Source organism: Mastomys coucha, unplaced genomic scaffold (genome assembly GCF_008632895.1).
Source record: "Mastomys coucha isolate ucsf_1 unplaced genomic scaffold, UCSF_Mcou_1 pScaffold20, whole genome shotgun sequence".
In the NCBI taxonomy this organism is placed as follows: Eukaryota; Metazoa; Chordata; class Mammalia; order Rodentia; family Muridae; genus Mastomys; species Mastomys coucha.
Window position 1 is genome coordinate 106,340,267 of NW_022196903.1, and position 24,704 is coordinate 106,364,970.

General features: G+C 46.9%; 1 protein-coding gene across 1 annotated transcript in view; it reads right to left on the bottom strand.

The window, feature by feature from the left end:
- Positions 1-258: 258 nt before the first annotated feature.
- Positions 259-24,704, bottom strand: part of Lhfpl4 (LHFPL tetraspan subfamily member 4) — a 25,069-nt gene continuing 623 nt past the window's right edge. Inside the window, exons 2-4 of the mRNA XM_031382860.1 lie at positions 23,574-24,059; positions 5,310-5,546; positions 259-1,332 (exon numbers count right to left, since the gene is read on the bottom strand). Coding sequence (XP_031238720.1) covers positions 1,232-1,332; positions 5,310-5,546; positions 23,574-23,979 — 744 coding nt within the window. The 5' untranslated portion in view covers positions 23,980-24,059 and the 3' untranslated portion in view covers positions 259-1,231. The remainder of the gene's footprint in view (positions 1,333-5,309; positions 5,547-23,573; positions 24,060-24,704) is intronic.

Consider the following 24,704-nt stretch of genomic DNA (forward strand, 5'->3'; position numbering starts at 1 on the left):
CACACACACACACACACACACACACACACACACACACACACGCACACACGCACACACGCACACACGCACACACACGCGCACACACGCACATGGTCATGTACACGCACACACTCGTGCACACACACCTACCTCAGCTCCAAGCACTGCCCATGAGGTTGCAGACCCTGGGCTTATCGCAAGGCGAGAAGTGGGCAAAGAGGAGAAAGAGGCAGGGACAAGGTAACAGGGCCTGGGGTGGGGACAAGGGTACCCTGTTCAGAGGTGACCTGCAAGTTCAAGTTAGGCAGAAAAGTATCAAAGACGCAAGACAGTCTCTGCCCTTGGCAGGATGTCCAGGGTGTAGGAAGCATGAGAGGGAGAGGGGCAACCTCTAAATCCCCACCTCTGTGCCCCCTCTCCACAGCCACCAACCCTGACAATGGGCCTGAGAAGTCTATGCTGTACAAAACAGGCCAGGCTCGAGGAGCCAGTCACCAGTGAGATATCCCAGCAGGGAAGAGGCCAGGCCAGCCCCAGGCTGGGATGTTGGCAAACTCCAGCTGCTGCAACTAGCTGCCTCTACCCACAGCCTCTAGAGCCCACGTTGCTCCCTCAGACTCTGAGGTGATGAGGGGCTACCAGCAGCAGGAAGAGAGACCCTATCCTTTCTCCCTCAGCACGGCTCAGATTCCTTTGAGAGCTGGGTGCAGGCTTGAATGAGGGAGGCAGAGGAGGCCCCGTTGGGGAGGTGGGGCTGGTGGCACCTGGAGCTTTGTGGCAGATGTGGTGGGACCATCATCAGCAAATAAAAATAAAGTAGGAAAGAGTCTGGCCCTCCTGGGGCAGTGTTGTGAGTAAGTCTCTTTAGGCGATCAGGACTGACGGGCAAGGAGCAGCAGGCAGCCCTCCAGATTGAGGGGGTCCAAGGAGCTTGCGCTGCAGAGCCTCCTTTCCCTGGGGATCCTCAGGGACCCCCAGCTAGTCTACACAGGAAAGAAGGAAACCGAAGGACCTGGAGAGGGAGACCCAGGCTCCACTAGGTCCAATGGAGGCAGGGCCAGACTCGGGCTCTCAGGATCTCAAGGGCTCTGCCTTCTGCCAGGCTGCCACCCAGCTCCTGCCTCTCTTCAGAGCCCAGAGGTCCGTGGGCAGCCAGTTCGAGATTTGGGTCTGGAGCTTAAACGCAGGAATGAGAGGGCAGCAGACTGGATATGCTGAGGTCAGGCCAACTCCTAGGCTATAATCCCGGCTCTCAGGGTCCCTGTGTGTGAGCAACAGGGCATGGTAGGACTCCCCAGCCAGACACATCACCTCCTGGCCGCAGCACGGAACTTACTGTAGTGCCCACAAAATCTGTGAGAGGGAGGGAAGAGGGAGAGAGGGAGAGAGGGAGAGAGACATGTTAGAGCCTGTAAGGTTCCAGCTGCCCCCTCAGCCACTCCCCAAGACACAAATGGCCAGAAAATGACTAGAACCAAGTCTTTGGCGGGCAGGTCAGCCTTGAGCACACCATGTAACCTATGAGCTGTCATGTGTACAATAAAGCCGATCTCCCACTTCACAGGGCCATTCTGAAGGGTCAAAGGAGATGTCGTGTAAATATTTGGCACACAGCAAATGCCGGTGGCTTAGTTTAGCTTGTACTTTGGCTTGGAACTGGCCTACGGTGTCCACCTTCATGCAGCAGTCAAGGATGCAGATGACTGGAGCTCGCCCACATCACTGGTGTCTCTTGTAGGGGGTTGTTTTTAAGTCTCCTGTAACCTAGGCTGACTTTGAGTTTACAAGGTAGCAGAGGTTATCCTTCATCTCCTGGTTCTCCTGCCTATGCCTCCAGTGTATGAAGCTTACAGGTATACACTACCATAATTAACCGCCCATATCATTTTAACAGTGAGTTGTAGCTGGGAAAGTTGGCTCCCATCTTAATCTAAACACTCAAGAGGCTGAGTGAGGCAGGAGGCTTGCCACAGATTTGGGGACAGCCTGGGCTACATAGTGAGTTCCAGTGTATCCTATTCTATACAGCAGAGCCACCAACTTTAAAGTGAATGAACTTGTGAGGGAGCCATCTGGAAACAGGAGAGAGACACTGAATGGACCCATCAGCTGAGAGTTTTATCCATCCAGTGTCACAAGGGAGCATCAGAGAATCCGCATAGGCTTAGCCTTGCAGTTCTGGAAGTTGCCACCAGGGGGTAGGTCCTGACCTCAAACCAACACCGAAAAAACTACACAGTGGGAGGGATCTGTCAGAGTTTTTAAGGTCAGATTAGCAGAAGAATGTCCCAGGACTGTAATAAAAGAGGGCAGAAAATCTCTAGCCGTAAGATAGGGAGCGTGCCTGTGGAGTAGAACCTTGGCTCTGGACTCGAACCTGCCCTCAAGCCCTGACTGCACCACTTAGAGGGCTTGGAGCAAGCTCTCCCTCCAACCATCCCAACCCCACCCTTGTTCTCATCTATAAAAGTGTTCATAACGCCTGCCTGCAGAGGCCTGTTAGAACTGACAGCTTTGAGTATCCTCCAAGTGCCAGACCCGCTGGCTGCTTTGCATGAACAAACTTTCCCCTCAACGTGACAGTCCTGAGAGACGGATCTGTTCTCATCACCTCGGTTTTATGAAGTATGGGAAACTGAAACTAGAGGTCAAGTAATTCCTAGGCTTAACCCGCTTCCACTCTAGTCTGTGCCTTCAAGCACAACACTGGCAGGTCTCTCCTGCCAGATGAATAGGCACACAGCTGTGTATATTATCATTTAAGCCCATTGTATGGAGAGCAGAGACCATAAGAATGAATAAGGAATGGACAAGCTAAGCGTAGGTTGAACCATGGAAACACTGCTCTGAGACTCAGCCTGAGGACTGTGTGCCCATATACACAAACATCCACCACAGTGCTTCTCTCAGGAAGGGGGTAGGCTGACATTAGGGTCACAAGACTCTGCTTGGCTTCTGCTCTTTGGAGATTACCTGGCACTGTCATTATATTTTATTTCTGAAGACCCCAAGGGGGGGGGGGAACTTGTGAATGTGTGTGTGGAGGCAGAAGAGCATCATCAGGAAACCTCAGACCTTCCCTAATAGGAAGAAGAATGAAATAAACCACCATTTGACCCATGCGATGATATGTGTGGGTACCAATCTGCTAAAAGCAGCTACCTCGGAGAGTCTGGCTTTCTGTGTACATTGTTTCCTGTTGTTTTGAGACACGATCTTGATATGTGGCTCAGGCCAGCCTTGAACTCATGACCCTCCTATGCCAGCCACAAGAGGACAGGGATTATGCAGGTATGTATGACTGACGTTGTTTATTTTTTTTAATTAAATGAAATATATTATTTATGTATGTGTGAGAGAGTGAGGGTGTGTGAGATTAGAGTACCGCCTGTGGGGTTAGTTCTCTCCTTCAACAATGGGGTCTAGGCACCAAACTTGGTTATCAGGGTTTCATAACAAGCCATCTTGATGGCCCTAAATTAGTTCCTTGTTGTATTTTACTGTTACTTGATATATGCAGTATATAATACACCAGCTATGCAGCATGGTACAATAAATTTGTGAATGGTACCATTCACAGCTGTAGCTGTTGATAATTTTCATATACTACAAGCCCCAGTCTCATGCCCTAGATTCCTCCCCTTCAGACCCAATCCCAAATAACCACCCTTACAGCTTCTGTATCTATCATTTCTTTTTTAAAAGGTTATTACTAAATTTTTATTTATGTGTGTATTTCTGTGTTTGTGTAAGTCACATGTGTTCACACAGACACCTATGGCAGCCAGAAGAGGGCTTTAGCTCCCCAGGATCTAGAGTCAGCAGACAGCTGTGAGATGCCCAACCTGGATGCTAGGAACCAAACTCAGGTCCTCTAAAAGAACTGCAAACGTTTTCACCACTGAGCTCTCTTTCCAGCACCATTATTACTTTGTTTTTAATATATATTAAATATATTGGTTATAAATTTAAATATGTTAAGTATACATTAAATAAATATATGTTTAAATATATTATTATATTTTAATGTAACATTATATATTATATAAGAACAAATTATATATTATACTATATATGTAAATATATATAAACATATGTATATATGACCTGGTCTGTTGGTGTAGGTCTGTAACCTAGATACTTGAAGATGTGATTACAGGAAGATTAAGGCTATCTTTGGTTATGGAGCTAGAGAGATGGCTCAGCGGTTAAGAGTACTGACTGCTCTTCCAGAGGTCCTGAGTTCAATTCCCAGCAGCCACATGGTGGCTCACAACCTGTAATGGGGTCTGATGCACTTTTCTGGTGTGTCTGAAGACAGCTACAATGTACTCATATAAATAAATAAATAAAAATAAATAAATAAATAAATAAATCTTTTTTAAAAAGATTATCTTTAGTTATGAGTTGAACATCAGCTTGGAGATCTGTCTAAACAACAATAAAATGTGTTGGGAATGGTGGCTCTCTCCTGTAATCCAAGTCCTTAGGAGGTTGAGGCAGGAGCAGTGCTGTGAACTTCAACTCCAGCCTTGTATGGAGGAAGGTCCCATTTCCATTTTTTAAATTTTTGTTTAAGCCATGCATCCTTTAGTTCTGCTTGGTTTGGGGCTTAATAAACACCCTGCTCTGTGGCTTCTGAACTTACCTTTTCTCTCTCCATGCGTTCTTTCTCAGTCACCTCTATCCCCTGACTTCACAGTGTGGGGCATGGCATGATGAGAACACACAACCTTTGAACCTCAGCCTCTGTTCGCTAATTTTCAGGTTCTCCATGCACATGCATGCATGCTTGAGTTCATGCGAGCCCCTCTCTCTGTCTCTGTCTCTGTCTCTGTCTGTCTCTGTCTCTGTCTCTCTCTGTGTGTGTGTGTGTGTGTGTGTGTGTGTGTGTGTGTGTGTGTGTGTGTAAGCCTGGGGACCATTTTCCAGGGTCTCCTTCCACCTTGTGAGTCCTGAGGGATCAAATTCAGATCAAGTACCTTTTACTGTTAAGCCATCTTAATGGTCTCTGTGTATAACTTTAAAAATCGTTTATCTTAAGTGTATGGGTGATTTTGCTTGAGTGTGTTTATGTGCACTATGTGTACAGTACCAGAGGAGGCCAGAAGAGGACGTTGAACCCCCTAGAACTAGACTTTAAGATGGTTCTGTGGCCTCATGTGGATGTTGGAAATCAGCCCAGGTCCTCTGGAAGAGCAGCCAGTGCTCTGAACGGCCAAATTATCGCTCACTCCCTGTGTGTAATTTTTGCTTCACACCTTTTATTTCATCTGCAGTTGTCCTTCCCTGCCCCGCAGCAGGCCTTGCCCTCTGGTCCACACACTTGCCTTTGTTCTCCTGTTTGAGTTCCTCCTGCAGCAGGTCCGTCTGCCGGTTGCCCAGCACGAAGGCGAGGAAGGACAGGATGAGCGCGTTGAGGATGCCGATGATGGCCAGAATGTACGCCCAGCGCACCGAACAGTCCCCCAGGGAGTACTTCCCCGTCTTGGCCCCGCACATGTCCCGGATGGTCTCAGCATCCCAGCCATCAGGGAAGATCATGCAACCCAAGACGAGGCACAGGGCTGGGCATCGAGAGCAGAACCCACACGGAGGTCAAGTCGGGAGGAAAGAGAAGGCATTATTACTCCCTAAAAGTGAGAGGGTGGGGTGGGGGCTGAGTCCTGAGAGTCGTCCCACCCCCCCAGGCCAATCAAGCAATCTGAATGCGTGGTAACTACTTTTCATGCATTGGGAAAGAGGGAACCCTCTCCTGCTTCACTCTGCCTTTAGAGAACATGAAAACATCGATGCCAGGCCACGCCCCCTGACAGCCTCTGGTTCCTCTTACTCTCCCCCCAACCTCATCACTCCAGTTTTTATGAGTTTGTCTTTGGTTTTGGCTTTAATTTTGTTATTCATTCAGCCATGGCTCACTGACACTTTGTATTCATTCAAAGGTGCTAGACAAAGAGACTGCAGAAGATGATAGCAAGGCCAGCCCATAGATTCCCCACCTCTAGCTATGACTGGAGATGGAAGGTGCCAGGCTTATGTTTTCTGTGGAATAGGAGCCATGGTTTTTGAGAGACATTTAGCAACGTGCTAATTTATTCAGTCTTTGCTGAGGGCCTACTATGGGCCAGGGACTAGAGCAGAGATCAGGGAGGCTCTTGGATCTGTGTCCCATGGAGCTTACCTGGGAGAGAGGAAGGTTACACTATAGGGTTTAGGATTCAAATGTTGGCCCAGCTCTCTGCTAAATTTGTGAGCCTCAATTCCTTTATCTTTGTGCCTCAGTTTCCAAATATATAAAATGGGGGTGGTTAAGACTATCATCAAATGACTGTAAAGATGACAGGAGGCCTCAAAGTGTTTTGCACAGTAACTTCCATATAATGTTAGCTGTTAATATCAAAACTAGTCATAACAAGCAGTTGCCGATTCTGCAGAGGATCTAGGTTCAGTTCCCAGCACCCACGTGGCAGTTCGCAACAGTCTATTACAGCAGTTTCTGGAGATCTAAAACCCTCTTCTGGCCTCTGTAGGAACTGCACACACATGGTACATAAACATACATGCAGGCACTCACACAGAAAATACAATAATTCAAGGTCATCTTCATCTACACAGTCACAAAGCCAGTTTAGCCAACATGACACCATCGCAAATAAAAAAAAAACAACAGACAACAAACAAACAAAAGACCCTAGTCTTAACAAAAATAATAATTACACAAACAATTACTGAATAATTAATTCAGTAGGTTTCAGGCGAGATAGATAAAGGTAGAAAGTACAGGCCAGGATGACTCTGTAAAAATAGTTCCTTTATCCAATCCACCCACTTGGGTTAAACTACCAAACTCTACCAACATCAGCCTAGGCAGGGAGGGGATGGGGCAAGTCTGAGCCAATCATCTTTTTTTTCCCTCTGTTTTCTTTTTTTGTTTTGGTTTTTGGTTTTTGTTTTTTTTTTGAGACAGGGTTTCTCTGTGTAGCCCTGGCTGTCCTGGAACTCATTCTGTAGACCAGGCTGGCCTCGAACTCAGAAATCCACTTGTCTCTGCCTCCCAAGTGCTGGGATTAAAGGCATGCGCCACCACCGTCTGGCTGAGCCAATCATCTTACTGCATTCCTTTGGTTAACAGTGGTTGTCTTGTCTATGAGTGGCACAGGGCCCCACAGCAGGCCAATCAGAGGGACCAGATTCAATAGGCAACTGAAAATACTCGGTCAGCTCAGTCTCTCTGCAGTATTAGGTCTGCAGCTTGCACAGAGCTTTTTGAGCTGTGTGGCCCTTGACTCCTCCGGGCCCACGGGCTTAACCTGGATATTAGATGACATTACATGATATTAGTGTGGTTGTTCTCAGTTCTCAGTTCAGTTTGGTTGTTCACTATATGTGGCCCATCCAGTCCCCACAATGGGAGAGAGGGAGGGCTTTGACACTCCTTCCCCCATCTCCAGTACAAGGGAGTGCTCCCTAAGCCCCTCCTCCCTCCCCAGAGTTCTGCAAGTTGGATTCCATCCCACACCCACCCATCCTCCAGTGCCTGAAGTAATGTCACCAACAGCATTGTCATCAATCTCTCATGCTACCGGGGCTGCCTTCAGTCTCCGGACCCCCGCTGTGATGGACATAAAAGAATTCTCCAGCTTTGCAGCAAACCACTGAGCCAGGAAAGCTAGAGAATTAAAGTCTGAAGATGCACAGATAGTGCACAGATAGAGAAGCAAGTGCAGACCCCATGGGGGGGGGCAGAGAATGGGAGCCAGAGGTTAACCCCGGAAGCTTCAGGCACCCATGGGCACTTAAATTTGGTATTGTGGAAAGCAAAAAGTAGGCATGGGACTAAGCCCTGAGGTGCTCTATCATTGCCATGAAGGGGGGAGGAGTAAGAGGAGGAAAAGGAGGAGGAGGCTTGGATGTCGTTCTCCCTAGATGCCCTTGATTTGTCTCCTCATCCCTGGGCTCAGGCTCTCTAGCAAAAGGCAGCAGTGGGATTAGAAGCTGGCAAGGGACAAACAGACACAACATCCCTTCAGTTGCTTCCTAGCCCTCCTCTTCTTAGGTGCCTCACTGTAGTCTGTTTTTGCTCGCTCCTGGTGCATCCTCATCTCCATGGAAACCACTCCTGTATCCCAGAGCTCTAGCTTCCTCCGCCTTTCCAACACGGGCACTGAGACCTCAGTGAGATGTTCTTCCCTGCGCTTTCGAGTCTCTCTCTCTCTCTCTCTCTCTCTCTCTCTTTCTCCCTCCCTCCCTCGCCCTCTCCCTCTCTCTCTCTCTCTACACACACACACACACACACACACACACACACACACACACCTCATTTCTCTCCACTGGTCTCTTTCCCTCTTTTTCTCTGCCTTTGTTTCCATCTTTTCCTTCCCTTTCTCCCCCGTCCCTCCCTCACTATGGCCAAACCTGAGCTTCAACCCTCCTTTCTTCCTTTTAGTTAACATTTGACCCCTCTATTCCTCCTTTCTCTTCCATCTCTGTATCTATCCCCTCATCCTGTGTTTGTTTTCTCTCTCTCTCCCTCTCTTTCTCTCTTCCTCTCCCCCCCCCCTGTCTGCCTCTTGAACATCTCACAAATAAATTTCTGGAATCCTTGACCCCATACTGGGCCCACAGGAGCAGTGTGTCATAGACACAGGCAGGCCTGATGTCTATCTTCAGCATGAAAGGAGGCGTAAAATCAAGTCACCCACTGCTTGTCATGTATGTGAAGGGCTGTCTCAAAGGAAACAGCCTGGGAACAAACAGAGGCCAGAGCATCAGGGGCAGCTGGAGAATGCTGAGACAGCCTCCCTACCTCCTTGGCTCTGTAGAGCTCCAGATAATGGCTATGAGGCCTTGGGGACTTCTCTAGAAATGGGAGAGAACCAGAGGCCAAACCACTCGAGAAGAGTCAAGCTGAGATGGTTTTTCTTGGGACTGGAGGGAGAGAGGGGACCAGAATAAGTCAGCTTCACCCAAGTGTCTCAAGTATGGGGGCTGGCATACCACAGACAAGACAGGCTTCAGCATTCACACCTGCCGGATGAGGTCACTGAGGTCTGTGGGAGTCAGATGTTGGCTGAAACTTCAGCTGCTCCTGAGTCTGATACTCAGATGCAGGGCAGGCATGTAGCAAGGCCTCTCAACCTTCAGCCTACAGACTTTATGGCAGAGGCTGCCCTGTCCTGTGTTGGATACTCAGATTCATCTCTGGCCTCCACCCACTAGATCATAGGAGCAAATAGGTACTGTTGTTTTAGAAATCCCTCCAAACATTTGACCAGCATCCCTTGAGAGTGACGATTGCTTACTTAATACCACTGATGTAGAGGCAAGGGTCCTGGGATAGACCAGTCATTGACCCTAGAGTCTACTGGTACCCAGGGATGCAGGCAACCAGGAGGCATTATAACAAATTTAGATTGATAAAATCATACTGGAGTATAGCTCAGTGGCAAAGTTCTTGCATAAAGCCCCAAGTTCAGTGTCTAGTACTGCAATAATAATATAATAATAGTAGTAGTAGTAATAATAATAATAATTTGCCTTTAACAATAACATTGAAGATGGGTATGATGACCCACACTTATCCCAGCAGTAGGGACAATGAGGGGAAGACATGAGTATGAGGCTAGTCTAGACTGCATTGAAAGACCTTGTGTCCAAAGGTAAATAGCATTGAGCATTTAACTAAAGGCTCCCACATTGTTTCACTGTCTCATTTAATCCTATAAAAAAAATTAAGGGTCTGCAAAATGATTCTGCAGGTAGAGGGGCTTGCTGTGCAAGCCTGGTGACCTGGTTTTGATTCCCAGATGGAAGAGAAAATTGACTCCACAAAGTTGCCTTCTGACCTGCATGTGCAGGTCATGGTAGTATGCATGAGACATGTGTGTCCACACGTACACATCATGGTGGTATGCACACTAATAAATATTTTTCTTAATCTATGAGGTCAACAAAAACATCATTTACAGATGAGGAAACTGAGGCTCAGAGGGACAGAGTCTCTTACTAAATGTCACCCAGCTGGGAAGTGGCAATGCCTGCATTCAACCCCAGACAGGTACTTCATGTTTATCTTGGGACAGACTCCTTTAAATTTTTTAATTAATTCATTTAATGTGTATGTGTGTTCTGCCTGCCTGTACATTTATGCACCATTTGTGTACCTGGTACCCACGGAAGACAGAAGAGGCTATCAGACTTCCTGGAACTGGAGTTAGAGATGGATGTGAGCCACCACGTAGGTGCTGGGAACTGATCCCGGATCCTTGGCAGGAGCAGCCCTTGACTATACTTTTTCTTTTTTTTCATGCATTTCTCTATCCATACTGATGCATGGAATACAAGTGTATGGTCAATGGATCTTGCAATCAGTTTTAGCACTGAAGAGAAGGGTCACATCCTAGGAGTGCTGGAGCGGAGGACTGAAAGTCATTAACAACTTCAGGAACTGAAGGTACTGGTTCTGGGCTGCCTAACTCTTGGACATTTGTTTTACCCAAGAGTCCAGAATCAGGGTTGGAGGGAGTTTGGTTCTTAGCACCCACACTGGGCAATTAGAACCTTCTATTACTCCAGCCTCATGGATCGGATGCTGTCTTCTAGTCTCTGTGGACACCATACACAGATACACACACACAGATACACACAGACACACACACAAACACAGAGACACACACAGACACATGAATAAAAATAAATCTTCAAAAAATAAAATCAAATTTTAAAAAAATTTAAAATAAAATAAAATAAAAAACTTTTTAAAGAGAAACTATATTTATTTAAGGTCTTCCAATTGCACACAACCCTAGTTCTAGTAGATGTAATAATGTTCCTTTTAATTTTTAATCATTTTTGGGTTTATTGGATTTCAAGACTGAGGGTTTGTTGTTGTTTGTTTGTTTGTTGCTTGTTTTTGGTGTGTGTGTGTGTGTGTGTGTGTGTGTGTGTGTGTGTGTCCCTGGCTGTCCTAGAACTAGCTGGCCTCAAACTTACAGAAATTCACCTGCCTCCACCTCCCAAGCGCCAAGATTAAAGGCGTGTGCCACCATGACCTGGCCATTTTTGTTTACTAACAGACTTGAAACAGTGTGTCATTGGGGGAGTCCCTTCACCTCTCTGAACCTCTGTTTTATGATCCTAAGAACGGCAGTATCTACTTCTCCGCTACAAGGTAGACTGAGTGGTAACCAGCACCAATATGGAGTTCGCTCTTTTGAATGTGCTTACCCCTAAATCCATTTACATCTGTTTTCTTGAAGCCACATCTAGCTGCAAGAGAAGCTGGAATTTTTTTTCCTCTCCTACCCTCTCTCCTCCTCCCTGCTTTTGTACAGAGTTCTCTCCTGTACATGTACAGGGGAAAATACATGCAATCGGTTGACTGCATAGCCATCCTTACAACACAAGTGTGGACATGTCTATTACAAAGGAACTTGTTATATGAATCACAGCATTTCTATGCCCTAGAATTTTACTAATTTAATTTGCTTTTCTATTTCTAGTTTATTGATATAGAGGCTTGAATGACTAGTTTAAAAAAATTTTTTTTTAAGCTGGGCACACGCCTTTAATCCTAGCACTGGGGAGGCAGAGGCAGGCAAATCTCTGAGTTTGAGGCCAGCCTGATCTACAGAGTGAGTTCCTGGACAGCTTGGGCTATACAGAGAAACTCTTGAAAAACCATAAAACAAGCAAACCAACAAAAACAACAACAACACAAAATGTTACACTATGCATGTAGCTCAGTGGTAGAGCTGTTTAGCAAGCACAAGTCCCTAGGTTTGATCCCCAGCACTGCAGTATGGATTAATCTTTGTTTCTTTTCTAGTATATACAGTCAATGCTACAACTTTCCCTATTAGCTCTTCTGCTCACAAATCCTGTTGTTTTCATGTACTTTCACAATTCCTGTGATTTGTTCGTTGGTCTGTAGCATGTTGCTTGATAGAAATGGCCATCTCCGTGAGTTTCAGGCCAGCCTGGTCTACTTAGCAAGTTCTAGGAGGCTAGCCTGGGCTGTACATTAAGACCCAATCTTTAAAAAAAAAAAATTAAAAGATTTCTCTGACATCCAAATGTTATCATCAACTCTTCCATCTCTCTTTCTGTTGTTTCTGGCTGAAGTCAGTTTTGTTCTGAGAGCAGACACAGTGTGGGTTTCTAGCTATGTAATTGTAATAACTGTGTGGCTTTGGGTCTAGAATGTGGGCTGCTATGGTGAACGTTCCATGTGAGCTTAAGAAAAATGTGTTCCCTGTGGCTGGTGGACGCACTAGCCTCCGGTCAGCTATTGGATCGAGTGATGCTATTGCTGAGTCGGTCGTGTTCTGAGGGATTTTCTGGCAGCTGGACTTCTTTTCTTTTGGTCATTGTCCATTGTGCTTTAAAACAAGGTCTCATGTAGCATAGGCTGGCCTCAAACTCACTACGTAGCCAAGGAGGACCTTGAACTCCTAATCCTCCTGCCTCCACCTCCCAACTGCTGTTACAGCAGACACCTAAGACCAAGCCCGTTTTCCTATACTTACTGTTAATTCATGTTTCTTTACAGCTGAACTGGGTTCTTGGTAGATGGCACACAGGTGAGTCAGTTGTTTTCACCCATTCTGATGATAGTCTTAATTGGCACACTTAGGCCACTGGCACCCAGCATGCTTGCTGATGTTGCAAGACTCATACCTACTCTGTCTGCCGTGCTTTCCTCTTTGTGCCCGTGTTATTTATTTTTAAAAAAATAAAAGTACAAAAAAAAATGAACCTTTTAAAGAGCCTGGCAGCGATGTATTTGGAATCCCAGTGCTGGGAACATGGAGAAAAGGAGAGTCCTAGGCTCTCTGGTGAGCTAGCCTAGACTAATTGGAGAGCCCTGATCTCAATGAGATGCCTGATCTCAAAAAAACAAAAACAAAAAGATGGATAGCTCCTGAGGAATGACACCTATCACCTATGCGCACATGCCCACGAATGCGCATGCGTGTGTACACACACACACACACACACACACACACACACCACTCCTTATAAGACATGTCTACAACAAAGAGACTCCCTCAGCCTTTTCTTTATTTTTCCTTGTTTAAAGTTATGATCCTTCTGTTTCAGGCCTCAGTGTAACAAGGATAACAGGCAAATGCCATCATGCCCAGCCTTCCTCTTTGTTTTGAAGGTCAATTCTATGGAGTGCAAGCTTTCAGGATTGAAGATCCACACTGGTGGGGCATGTGCCAGGCATCTGCCAGCCCAGGGTCCAATCACTGACGCTGACACTGAAAAATCCCAGCTGTTCTCAGCACATCCCAGGTGATGCTAATGCCTCTGCTCACACGGAGTCTCCCGTGCTCCTTCCTCTGCTTCCCATTTGCTATGTGGCCTCAATTGCTCAAATTGCTCTCTTAGCCTCCTCTGGTTTCTCTGCTGCCTATTCTATAATGGTTGATGTTCCGAGATGTCCCCTCTTCTTCCTTACCTTGTCCCTTTGCCTTCCTCACCTCATCCCTGTGCAACTCTGTTCACACTAAGATTCATGTGATGATACTCCAGATCTTCAGCTTTGACTCCAGACCCAAACGTGCAGCCATTATTGGATTCTCCCCCTTACACATCTCCCAGGGCCTCAAAACTCAACATTTCCCTGAGAGGAGCTCATCTTTCTCGGCCAGAAATACAACCCTCCTCTTGCATTTTCTGTGAATGCTACTTCGGAGACTTGGCCACCCACAAAGGAAGCTTTGCACCTGACTTAGCCTCAGCCCACAGACAAACCCAGTGGTCTCCCAAATGGGCTTCTCTCCTTCAGCTGCCTGGACAGTCACTTTCACATCCAGTTTCTCTGTTCCCTGCCTCCTAGGAAGCCTTCAGACAATCCATCCTCTCAGAAGCCACCTGAGCTTCGGAAGCCCCTGCCAGGCCCTGCCCACTCCTACTCCTAAAAGTGATTGCCATGGCCTGTAAGTAAGACCTAAGCTCCAAGGCTGGATGCTGAAGGTTATTGGCAAGCTCCTCCTACAACCCTTGTCCTTTCACTTCCCTTCCCTCTCTAGCACAAAGCTTTGGGTCACAGTCACAAGCATGTCCTAAATCAGTGCACACACCTGTGCCCACAACACCCTTCCAATGGTCCTAAAGAGGGGTTACCTATTTCTTATAGTTTAAACATGTCTCCCAGCATCATGGACTATTACACTGAATGACAATGTTGAAAGGAGTAGTGCACCTTTCAGAAGTATCAGGCTCTTGCAACAGAAGCAGATCCCCACAGAAGTCAGTCCCTTCTGCCTCCAGCCCTATAATGACTTCTGCATGTGACTGAGCAGCATGCAGGCCCTTACCAGATCACCAGCTCCTCAGCCTTGCACTGTCCAGCCTCGAGAACCATTAGCCAGCTAGGCACAGAGCTCAGGAGTAGAGCATGCTCGCCTAGCATGTATGAGGTTCTGGATAAATCCCTAACACCATACACATACATGCTTTTAAAAATGGCTTCGTGAGAACAGCCATGATCACTAGGAAAACAAAAAGTGGGGAAAGCTTGTTATTCAGGCAAGGTAGCATACACCTGTAATTCTAGTGCTTGAAGAAGAGAAAAGGGGAAAGCAGTTCAAAGCTGCCCTCAGCTAGACAATGAATTTGAAGCCAGCCTGGGCTATCTGAGATTGTCATAAATAAATAAACAAACAAAGATATACAAATATAACATGTCCATGATCTGATCTCAGAATTCAGGAAGCAGAGCCAGGAAGATGCCCACGAGTTTGAGGCCAGCCTGGGCAACATAGCAAAAGTCTATGTGAACAAACCAAGATAAATAAACTTCTGTTCATTACAAATTCCCCATGTAACATCCTGCCTCTGCAGTACAAAGCCAACTCAGACACCGCGCGTCCTCAGACACCACGCGTCTGCTCGTGGTATGTGAAAGGAAGCTCACGATCACTGTGACAATCAGAATTCAGCACCTGGTATCAGCTCCCACCAAAGGAGCTGGGTCAGAACCTAGGCTTCACCTTTCACTGATCCATTCAACAGGACACTTGTGGGGACATGTGGCTCGTGCTATACTCCCAGTACGTGAAAGGCTAAGACAGGAAGATTGTCACAGGTTCACTCCCGCTGACCTAGATAGTAAGATGCTATCTCAAAAATAAAAAGCACTAAAACCAAAACAACAACAAAGCAATGGGCACTTACTAGGCACCTACTGCATGCTGAGTGCAGCCTTCCGGCCCAAGACTCCCATCATGTCACTTAGCCAGGGGAGAAGCAATCAGAACTGGGCTGGGGGTGCAATAGACAAGGCTGGGTTATTTTTCTGAAAGCTTCTTGCTTTCATCTTTTCCCCTTACTTCCCATTCTATGGGCTTCATCATTATCAACTACTTTAATCCCAGAGCAGTTTAAATACTTAAGGGCCTTAAAAAATAACACCCCCATGTTGAGGAGACACAGCAACAACATCAGCTCATGCTCTGGCCGCTGGCACCTAAAGCACTGATCACATAAATGCCTAAAGCTGAGAAAAGTGAGCACCTACTCAATTTTCTAAAGTGAAAAAAATTATTGATTTTATTTTAGTATGTTACCTGTATGAATATTCTTCCTGTATGTGCATCTGTCCTTAGCTGTGTACCCTAGAGTACCTCTGTGACCCAGTCACTTCATGTGTGCGCCATAGGAGGAGACCCCTTTTGTCTTTTGAGCTCTAAGATGTTAAACAAGACCTGTTACCCAACATTTCCAGAGCCCAGCACAGGGATGTACAGAGGAGGCTTTCAGCAAAGGGTCAGTGTGAGAGGGAGAGAGACAAGCATGAGGAAGTAAGGGAAGAGAAAGAAGGAAAGAGAGGTGGGAAGAGAGGGAATGAGGGAGTCCCTTCCATATGCTAATGTGCTAGCAATGTAACTCAAGATTGTTAAATTTTGTGTATCAATACATATTCAATGTAACTAAATATCTAAATTTTACTATATGAATAAAATCTAAAACCTATCCAGATGTGATTATGTGGACCTGCATTCCCATCTTTTGAGAGGATGAGGCAAGAGGATCACGGCAAACTAAAATATAACTGGGGCTACCTAGCAAGAGCCTATCTAAATAATTAACTCATTCATTCCCAAAGGCAACCTCAAGCAAAGTCCAAGGAACGGGATGCAATGCATGCCTGCCTCTGCCTCCCAAGTGCTGGGATTAAAGGTGTGCGCCACCACCGCCCGGCTTGCAATGCATGTCTTGAGTTCCTGTTACAGCAACTCCTGTGACCTCTGATCCCAGAGCCTGTGGCCCTGGTGATAGCCACAGCTTGAAGCTGCTCCCCTCTGCATGTCAGCTTCTGCCTCTCCTGCCAGTCTCTGCACACCAGGTGAAGCCTGGCGTGTGCACACACACTCAGCGACTGGCTGAACCAGGGCCAGGCTCATCTTCCTTCTGGGGACAGAGAAGCCTAGGTTCCCACTGTGTAATCATTCAGCTGTTCCCTCTCTCTGGGCATCTTCTTTCATTCATAAGGGAACTAGGCAAGCCAACAGCTTCCCCCTTCTGCTGACGGCTGATGACTTCTCAAGGCTCGTGGTCATTGCAATGAGTTCAAATTCAGCAGCAAAGTCTTCACAAATGGCCGACTACACACAGGAGTCACATTAAAAACCATTATTCCATCCTTTTTTGTCATCCTTGGAAGTAGGTGCAACACTATTTTGCAGATGAGGAAACAGAATTAGAGACAAACCCACTTGTCTAAGATCGCATCGCTGGGAAGTATTAGCTCATTCCTGTATTTCAAACCCACATCTGAGGCACTAGGTCTCATGCATGGTAGACATGTCGGCAGTGATGAAGATAGATTCCCAGCTCTTCTGCTCTGTTTGCCTAGGGTCTCACTGTGCAGCCCAAACTGTCCTCCAACTAACTCACCATTCTCTTGTCTCAGGTCTCTTCTGCAGCCCTCAGCCAGGCCACAGATTGGGTGTCCTCAACCCCATTTCTGACTCTTACAGCTCTTACCCATCGACTGTGAGTTCATTTCCCTTGTTCCAGCAACAGAAGGTTCTGGATTCATTAGTACTCACACTGAGACTCAGCTTCCCCTCCGTACTAGATGTGTGAGATGATGGGCTATTGTAATGAAAGGGTGGGGCAACAGTGTGAAGACATCCAGCATAGAAACTGGCGGACAGGACAGCTGGAGGAAGTCACTTGCCTCAAAACCTTGCGTGCTTAGTTCTGTCTCCAGAAGGTATGTAGGGATAGGAGGAGAATCAACTCCACAAACTTGTCCTCTAACTTCAGGTAGGAGGACTGAGTCACAATAATGGTTCTGTGACCCAACACATCTATGGCCTGGGACAAATGGCTTCTTAGCACACAGTCTAGTGTTCTGTAAAGTCTTAGGATATGCTAATGTTTTTTTCTTTTTGAGACAGGATCTCACACAGCCCATGTTGGTGTCTAAGTTACTATGTAGATGAGGCTGACCCTGTTCTGGGATCACAGTCCTGGGCCACCACTCAAACCTAGTTGTTTTTTTTTGAGTTGTTATAACAGTCATAGTAACTTGTAATTGCTCACTCATTCAAGTCCAAACTCCCCTGCCTGGCACTCTGCGGCACTCATCGGTCCATCTCGAATCTGTTGCTCTGACAGAGATAAAACATACAAGTCAGATGTGCTTGTCCATGCAGGGCCTCCTGTGTTCACACTGAACTCACCCACAGCCTGCACCTGATGTGCCTGCCCATCCAGGGCCTCCTGTGTTCACACTGAACTCATCCACAGCCTGCACCTGCCAACATTACCCACCTCTAGTCTTGATTCCCAGCTAAGCCACAGCCAGTCTTGACTGTGTATTTACAACATTTGCAATTCAGCACACATCAAGTCCCTAGGGGATTGGGACCCCTGTCTGTGGTCATCTTACTCCCTCTTTTACAGTCTATGTGGGGACTCACCTTTCTTATTATTGAGCCATGTTGCAGGGATGGGTACATTTGGGTCTTGGATAAAGTAACCATTATTCATTAGGAGGCAGCTACTTGGCAGGAGTCAGACTGGAACTTTTACTGCCATCATTCTTTGTGTGTGTGTGTGTGTGTGTGTGTGTGTGTGTGTGTGTGTGTGTGTGTTTTGAGACAGGGTTTCTCTTTGTAGCCCTGACTGCCCTAGAACTCACTGTGTAGACCAAATGGCCTTGAACTCACAGAGATCCTATTGCCTTTATCTCTCTTCCCAGTGCTGGGATTAAAAATATGTGCCACCACACTTGACTGCTGGCATTCATTTCTCAGTCATTGCTAAGCTTGAGCTATGTGAGCTTGGAGCCACTGGTAACTATTTTTTATCTTTAAGATGGAGTGGACTAGGGGCTGGAGAGATGGCTCAATGGTTAAGAGCATTAGCTGCTCCTCCAGGGGAACTGTGTTCAATTCCCATCACCCACATGACAGCTCCCAACTGTCATGTCCAGGGGATCTGACTCCCTCACACACATACATGCAGGCAAAACACCAATGCACATAAAATAAAAATAAATAAAATTGAAAATGAAAAAGAAGAAGTAGTGGGTTTTTAAATGAGCCAGCACAGGGGCTGAGAGATAGAGGAGGGTCCCTCAGATGTCACCTGAGCATCTGAAGCCACCCTGAAAGCCAGAAACTCCTGACTTTCAAATCATATGAGACAATAAACCAAATGCTGCTCATTTCATTTGATTTATGATGGGCTGAGATGAGTTTCTGTCACCTACCACTCCAGGGTTGCTGACAATATCGAGACCTAAGTAGAAAGTCAGCTTCCTGAGTGTAGGGACTGTGCATCACATGCTTAAGATTCTTGGGGTCCAGACGGGAGGTGGTGGCACACGCCTTTAATCCCAGCACTTGGGAGGCAGAGGCAGGTGGATTTCTGAGTTCGAGGCCAGCCTGGTCTACAGAGTAGTTCCAGGACAGCCAGGGCTATACAGAGAAACCCTGTCTCGAAAAAACAAAACAAAACAAAACAAAACAAAAAAACAAAAAAAAATTTCTTGGGGTCGGATGTGGTGGTACATCATTCTAAAAATGTTTCTGGACCACAAAGGGACAGAAGGGACAGAACTTTATTGGGACCTTGCAGCTGAGCCAATCATATGCCTTGAAATTATTTAAGACTATGTACTTAGCCTGACAGTGGTGGCACACGCCTTTAATCCCAGCACTTGGGAGGCAAAGGCAGGCAGATTTCTGAGTTTGAGGTCAGCCTGATGTACAGAGTGAGTTCTAGGACAGCCAGAGCTATACAGAGAAACCCTGTCTCAAACAAACAAACAAACAAAGACTCTGTACTTAACCTGCTGTTCTACTGTGTGCTCTGGTTTACGGTTAAATTGCCTTTAAAAGAACAATGTAACCAATCTTATTATTATATCTTGGATTCCCCATGCAACCAGATATTATAACAAACAACCTAAAATAATACATAGCTTTAATCTTAAGTTGTGTACTCTTATATGCTACTGACCCAGAATATTGTATGTATGTATGTATGTATGTATGTATTGTGCGCATATGTATGTTTTGTGGTAATCATTTGCTGAGTGCAGTAAATAGGTTGACATTTAAATCTCTCAATGAATATGTTGGAAGCCACATGTAGATATAGGTTGATCACATCCATTTGCTGTATTTAGCGCTATTCTCAAGCAGCTGAGGTTTTCCCTTCTAAAACACTGTTAAGATTTTTGTAAAGAATTTCTCATTTTCCCCCATACTATATTTTTATGCTATTCAATAAATAAAGAGCAAAGCCTTTGTGAGAGACACAGACACAGATTCAAGCACAGAGACACAGGACAAACATAGGCAACAGGAACAGACAGATCAGATACACAACAGACTACAGATCAGTAAACACAGACAGAAGAGACAGGGAGAGATGTGAAGAATTCAAATTTAGACTCAACCTTAGTCAAACTAATCCAAGAGGAAGTCTGGTTTTTCATTCACTAATGCAACACTGACACAGTCAGGGCTGGCCTGTGTATCCCATTATGGTGGTGTGAATAGAATGGCCCTCATAGGCTCATATATTTGAATGCTTAGTCCAAGGAGTGTACTATTTCAAAGGATTAGAAGAATTGGAAGGTGTGGCCTTGCTAAGGGAAGTGTGTTGTTGATAGTGGGCTTTGAGTTTTCAAAGGTCTATGCCAGTCTCTCTCTTTCTGCCTACAGATCAGGATGCAGTAGTCAACTAGTTCTCCAGCACCATCCCACTCATGGGTGCCACCATGCTTCCCACCATGATGATAATGGACTAACCCCTGAAACTGTAAGCCAGCCCTAAATTAAATGCTTTCTTTTATAAGAATTGCATTGACCATGGTGCCTCTCCCAGCAATACAACAGTGACTAAGACACCCAGCATTGTAGCATTGTGTGCAGGAACACCACAGAATAAGAAAAAAAAAGAAAACCATAGCTAGACATGGTGGCTCACACCTTTTAGCCAAGCACTTGGGAGGCAAGATGACACCAGTGTGGCCAACATAGTAAGTTCCAGGACAGTCTACAGTCTGGGCTAAGTGGCTAAATAGTGAGGCCCTGTTTTATGGAGAGGGAGGGAGGGGGAGAGAGAGAGAGAGAGAGAGAGAGAGAGAGAGAGAGAGAGAGAGAGAGAGAGAGAGGTCTGTAGTTTCCCACTGAGAAGGTGTTCTTCAAAATGCTTGGGGGGAGGGAGTCCAAAGAATAAGAATCAAGTAGCAAGCACTCTACTTCCTATATGACAAACAAGGCTTTGATCCTGTGCTGTCGCTTTGGGTGATGGCTCAGTTGCTGATCATAATGACTTCAGACAACGAGTTGTTTGCAGGAGTCCTACAGGCTGAAAGATACACCCTCAACCAACTGACCGTCCCTCAGTCCCAGATGAGGAAACTGGGATTAAAACTGAAAAGGCTTATTTAAGACCATGAGAGGGGTTGGCAAGATGGCTCAATGGATAAAAGTACTTGCTAACCAGACCTTAAAACACAAATCCCAACTGAGGTCCCATGAGATGGGAAAAGAGAATCAACTCTTGCATGCTGTCCTCTGACTTCCATGCATGCACTACAGCATAAACACACACACACACACACACACACACACACACACACATGCAGATCTGAGTAACTGTCATGAAAAAGTAAAAAGATTGTAAATTGAGACATTTTTAGCCCATACCTTGCAGTCCCAAGCTGGCCTGTTTCCTAGTGAGACTTTATTAGGCAATGTGTATCAGTCACTTATCTGGAGAACTCAGAAATCTCTGAGGAAAACACAACCAAGTTCTTAACTGTGCCAACTGTCTCCTCAGTTCTTAGGAAAAGGAAAAGGCTTTGGACCAGGAGGCCAAAACCAACTAACCAACCAACCAACCAAGCAAACAACAACAAAACCTGCCCATAGACTGAATTCACTCCCACACTAGTGGAGTGGCTTTGAGTAAGTCTTTCACAGATCTGTGATAGTTGCCTCTCTGAAACAGGGGAAGTGAAGCTGGGATTTGGAGGTGGTGATTGCTAAGACTGCTAAATTTCAGTAATTGCACAGTTGGTTGGACTGTCCATCAAATCCCAGGATGGAATCTCACACAGATTACAGAGGAATGGAGGGCCAAGAGGTCAGCAACCCATCCACACAGTCCAAATTCGAGTTGATGAGTTGGGTTTCCAGATGAGCATATATCTTTCCAGCTTGCCTTCGGGGGGGGGGAGGGGAGAACACAATGAGAACACATGCCGTTACCTCTGCACACCACTGGAACACATGGAACAATATCCCCACTCCCTTCATTTCTCTTTCTCTATTCTTTTCAATGGTTCTTTAAGAGTCCCATTAAGACAAGTCCACATCTGTGGGCTGGAGAGACTGCTCCATGGTTAAGAATGCTCTCTGCTCTTACAGAGGACCAGAATGCAGTTCCCAGTACTCATATCAGAGAGCTGACAACTACCTGTAACTCCAGCTCCATGGGATCCAATGCCCTCCTCTGGCCTCCACACTTAACTGCCTTTGAATATAACTTATCACCACCACTAACCCACACATATACACATAATTAAAAATAAAAAGAAATCTTTTTTAAAAAGTATGTCCACATGTGAATATACACTACCTTCTCAGACCCTGGACACCCCCCAGTAGGACAGACATTCCTCCCTACGTTTGTAAGAGTCCACTTGGGGAAGCAAACTAGCTTCCTGGCCCTGCCGTCACACCTGGCCTTCAGCCCCGGTGACAAGTCTTAATTTCATCACTACTATATTCTTAGCACTTGACCTTGAGTGACTTCAGCCCTTGTGAAAAACTCACGCTCTTCCTTGAAAAGATGGAGATTTCTTTCCAATGGAAAGGTTCGAGTGAACACATGCCATGCTGCAGAACCAAGTCCCTACAATACGTCCTGTGGTGGGGTTACCACGCTACAGAACCAAGTCCCTACAATACGTCCTGTGGTGGGGTTACCACGCTGCAGAACCAAGTCCCTACAATACGTCCTGTGGTGGGGTTACCACGCTGCAGAACCAAGTCCCTACAATACGTCCTGTGGTGGGGTTGCTTGCAAGCTCCTATCCATATCCATCACTTTCCCTTTGGAGGCCTCTTTTGCAAAGCTGAACACTTGTTGAATGATCTGAAGTGCTTACTGCAAAGAAGCATCTCTAATGCACCATTAGCAAGCCTTCTCTTTTCTTTCCCGTCCCTGGAAGGCTTCAAACTTTCCCCCTAGCCTCTACCCATCTTCTTCCCCACCCCGAAGTCCCCAGGCTCCACTTTGCCCGGCCCAACTCTCTTTTCCTTTCCTGCAATTAGGCAAATATCCAGGTTGCTGAGTTTTCAAAATGTGACTGCGATCGAAGAGTGGGTGGGGACACAGGACTTTAATGGATCAGGGGAAACTATCTCAGCATTTCTCATTCCCCAAAGGCCTTTTCCCTGAGCCTTGGGGGAAGATGAATGTCCCAGCAGAACAGTTCGGGGATTTCAGAGGACTCATCACCATTGACTGTGCCACAGAACCCTTCCTGAATAAGGGTCAAGGGTGTGTTTGAAAGGATGGAAGCCTTCTCTTCAGAGGCTTATGTTGCAAGCTTTCCATACACATCTTCCCAGTACCAACTCTCAGGACAGGATTTCCCCTCTGCATCATTTTACAGATGAGAAACCAAACCTCAGAAAAAACAACAGTGTCAGTGAGTTCAAGATCCAGGACAAGTCTCTCGAGTCCCCAATTTCTGCATCAATGCCCCCAGCATAACAGAAATTGATCATACTTATAGTAAGCCCTCACTCAGGGAAAGAATTGTCTTCCTCAAAGGCAGCCAACAGAGACCCCCGAAACATGAACATAATGCTAATCCATCAGTTGACCCTGTGCTTCCAAGATGACGGACCAAATACCAATTCTAAAGATTGTCCCCGGCCCTAAGGTGGCTCTCTGTTGTTGAATGTTCTCCCCAATAGCTGCTGAGGGCTGGCCATGAAGTATCTCAACACAGAGAAGATGAATCTAGCCCTGACTCTTCCAAGAAAGAGCTCCCATCTCTAGCGTCTTTGCTGAGGGTCCTGTGCCCACTCCTCCCCTACCTGCCAGGAGCTGCATCCAGGCGCAGATCTTGTAGACAGTGGCGGTGTTGCAGAAGAAGAAAAGAGCGAAGCAGGTGATGCAGCCGAGAATCAGCACCATGGAAAGCAACACGAAGAAGGCGGCCGCCTTGAAGGCGCTGGACGGGATGGTGCTGAAGTCGGTGAAAGAGCCCCGGCAGGTGAGCTCGCGGCCCGCTAGCCCGCTGCCCACGCAGTAGTGGAAGAGGCCGAAGTAGCCAGGCTTGGGAGTGCTCACGCTGTCGCCTACCCAGTAGGGCTGGATGAAGACCACCACGTTGATGATGGCGAAGCAGATGGTGAAGATGGCCCACAGCACGCCGATGGCCCGCGAGTTCCGCATGTAGTGCTCATGGTAGAGCTTGGAAGCTTCCTGCGAGGGCAGCATGGTGCCCGGGGGCGGGGCCGGCGGCAGCGGCTGACAGGGGCCGCCGGCCCAGGACTGACCACCGGGCCGCGGGGCGGGAGCTGGGGATGCACGCGAGAAGCAGCCCTGAGTCTAGGAACTCGCAAGGGCGGGGCCTGAGGCGGAGCTGGGGACCTGGGGGTTGACTAGGAGGGGGTCATGAGAGTGTTGGGGCGGCGACTTGAAGGCCTCCTATTGGGGGGCCTGAGAAGGAGTCATGGAAAAGTTGGGGGGGCTGGGATGAGGACATGGGAGCTGGAAGTAGGGGGTGCCAGAAAGTGCTCGTAGGGGAGTTCAGGAGGGGGCTTGGGAACTGGTGCTGGATTAAGAAGGGGACGTGGGGAGATGTAATGAAAGATGGAGATCAATACTGGAGCATTAACAGGCACCAAATAGAGGGAGCTGGGAAGGGCATATCGGAGCTGTTATTAGGGGTAGCGGGTCTGGGGTTGAAGAGGATCTGAAAGCGGATAGACGCTTCTCTATAAGGAAGAGAAGAGGTTGTCAGGGGCTGGTACTGAGGGCACGAGGAAGGTTACAGTAGGGCCAGGCAGGAGACAGGAGCTGGTACCCAGGGCTAAGTATTGAAATCAGGATGAGGCTAGCGTGGAATCAGGGGGCAGGGGGCTGACACTGCAGGGTCTGCACTCGTGGCGAGGATTGGGGGGAGGTTGCTCCTTAGGAGCCGGGGATGAATGTTGGCTGCG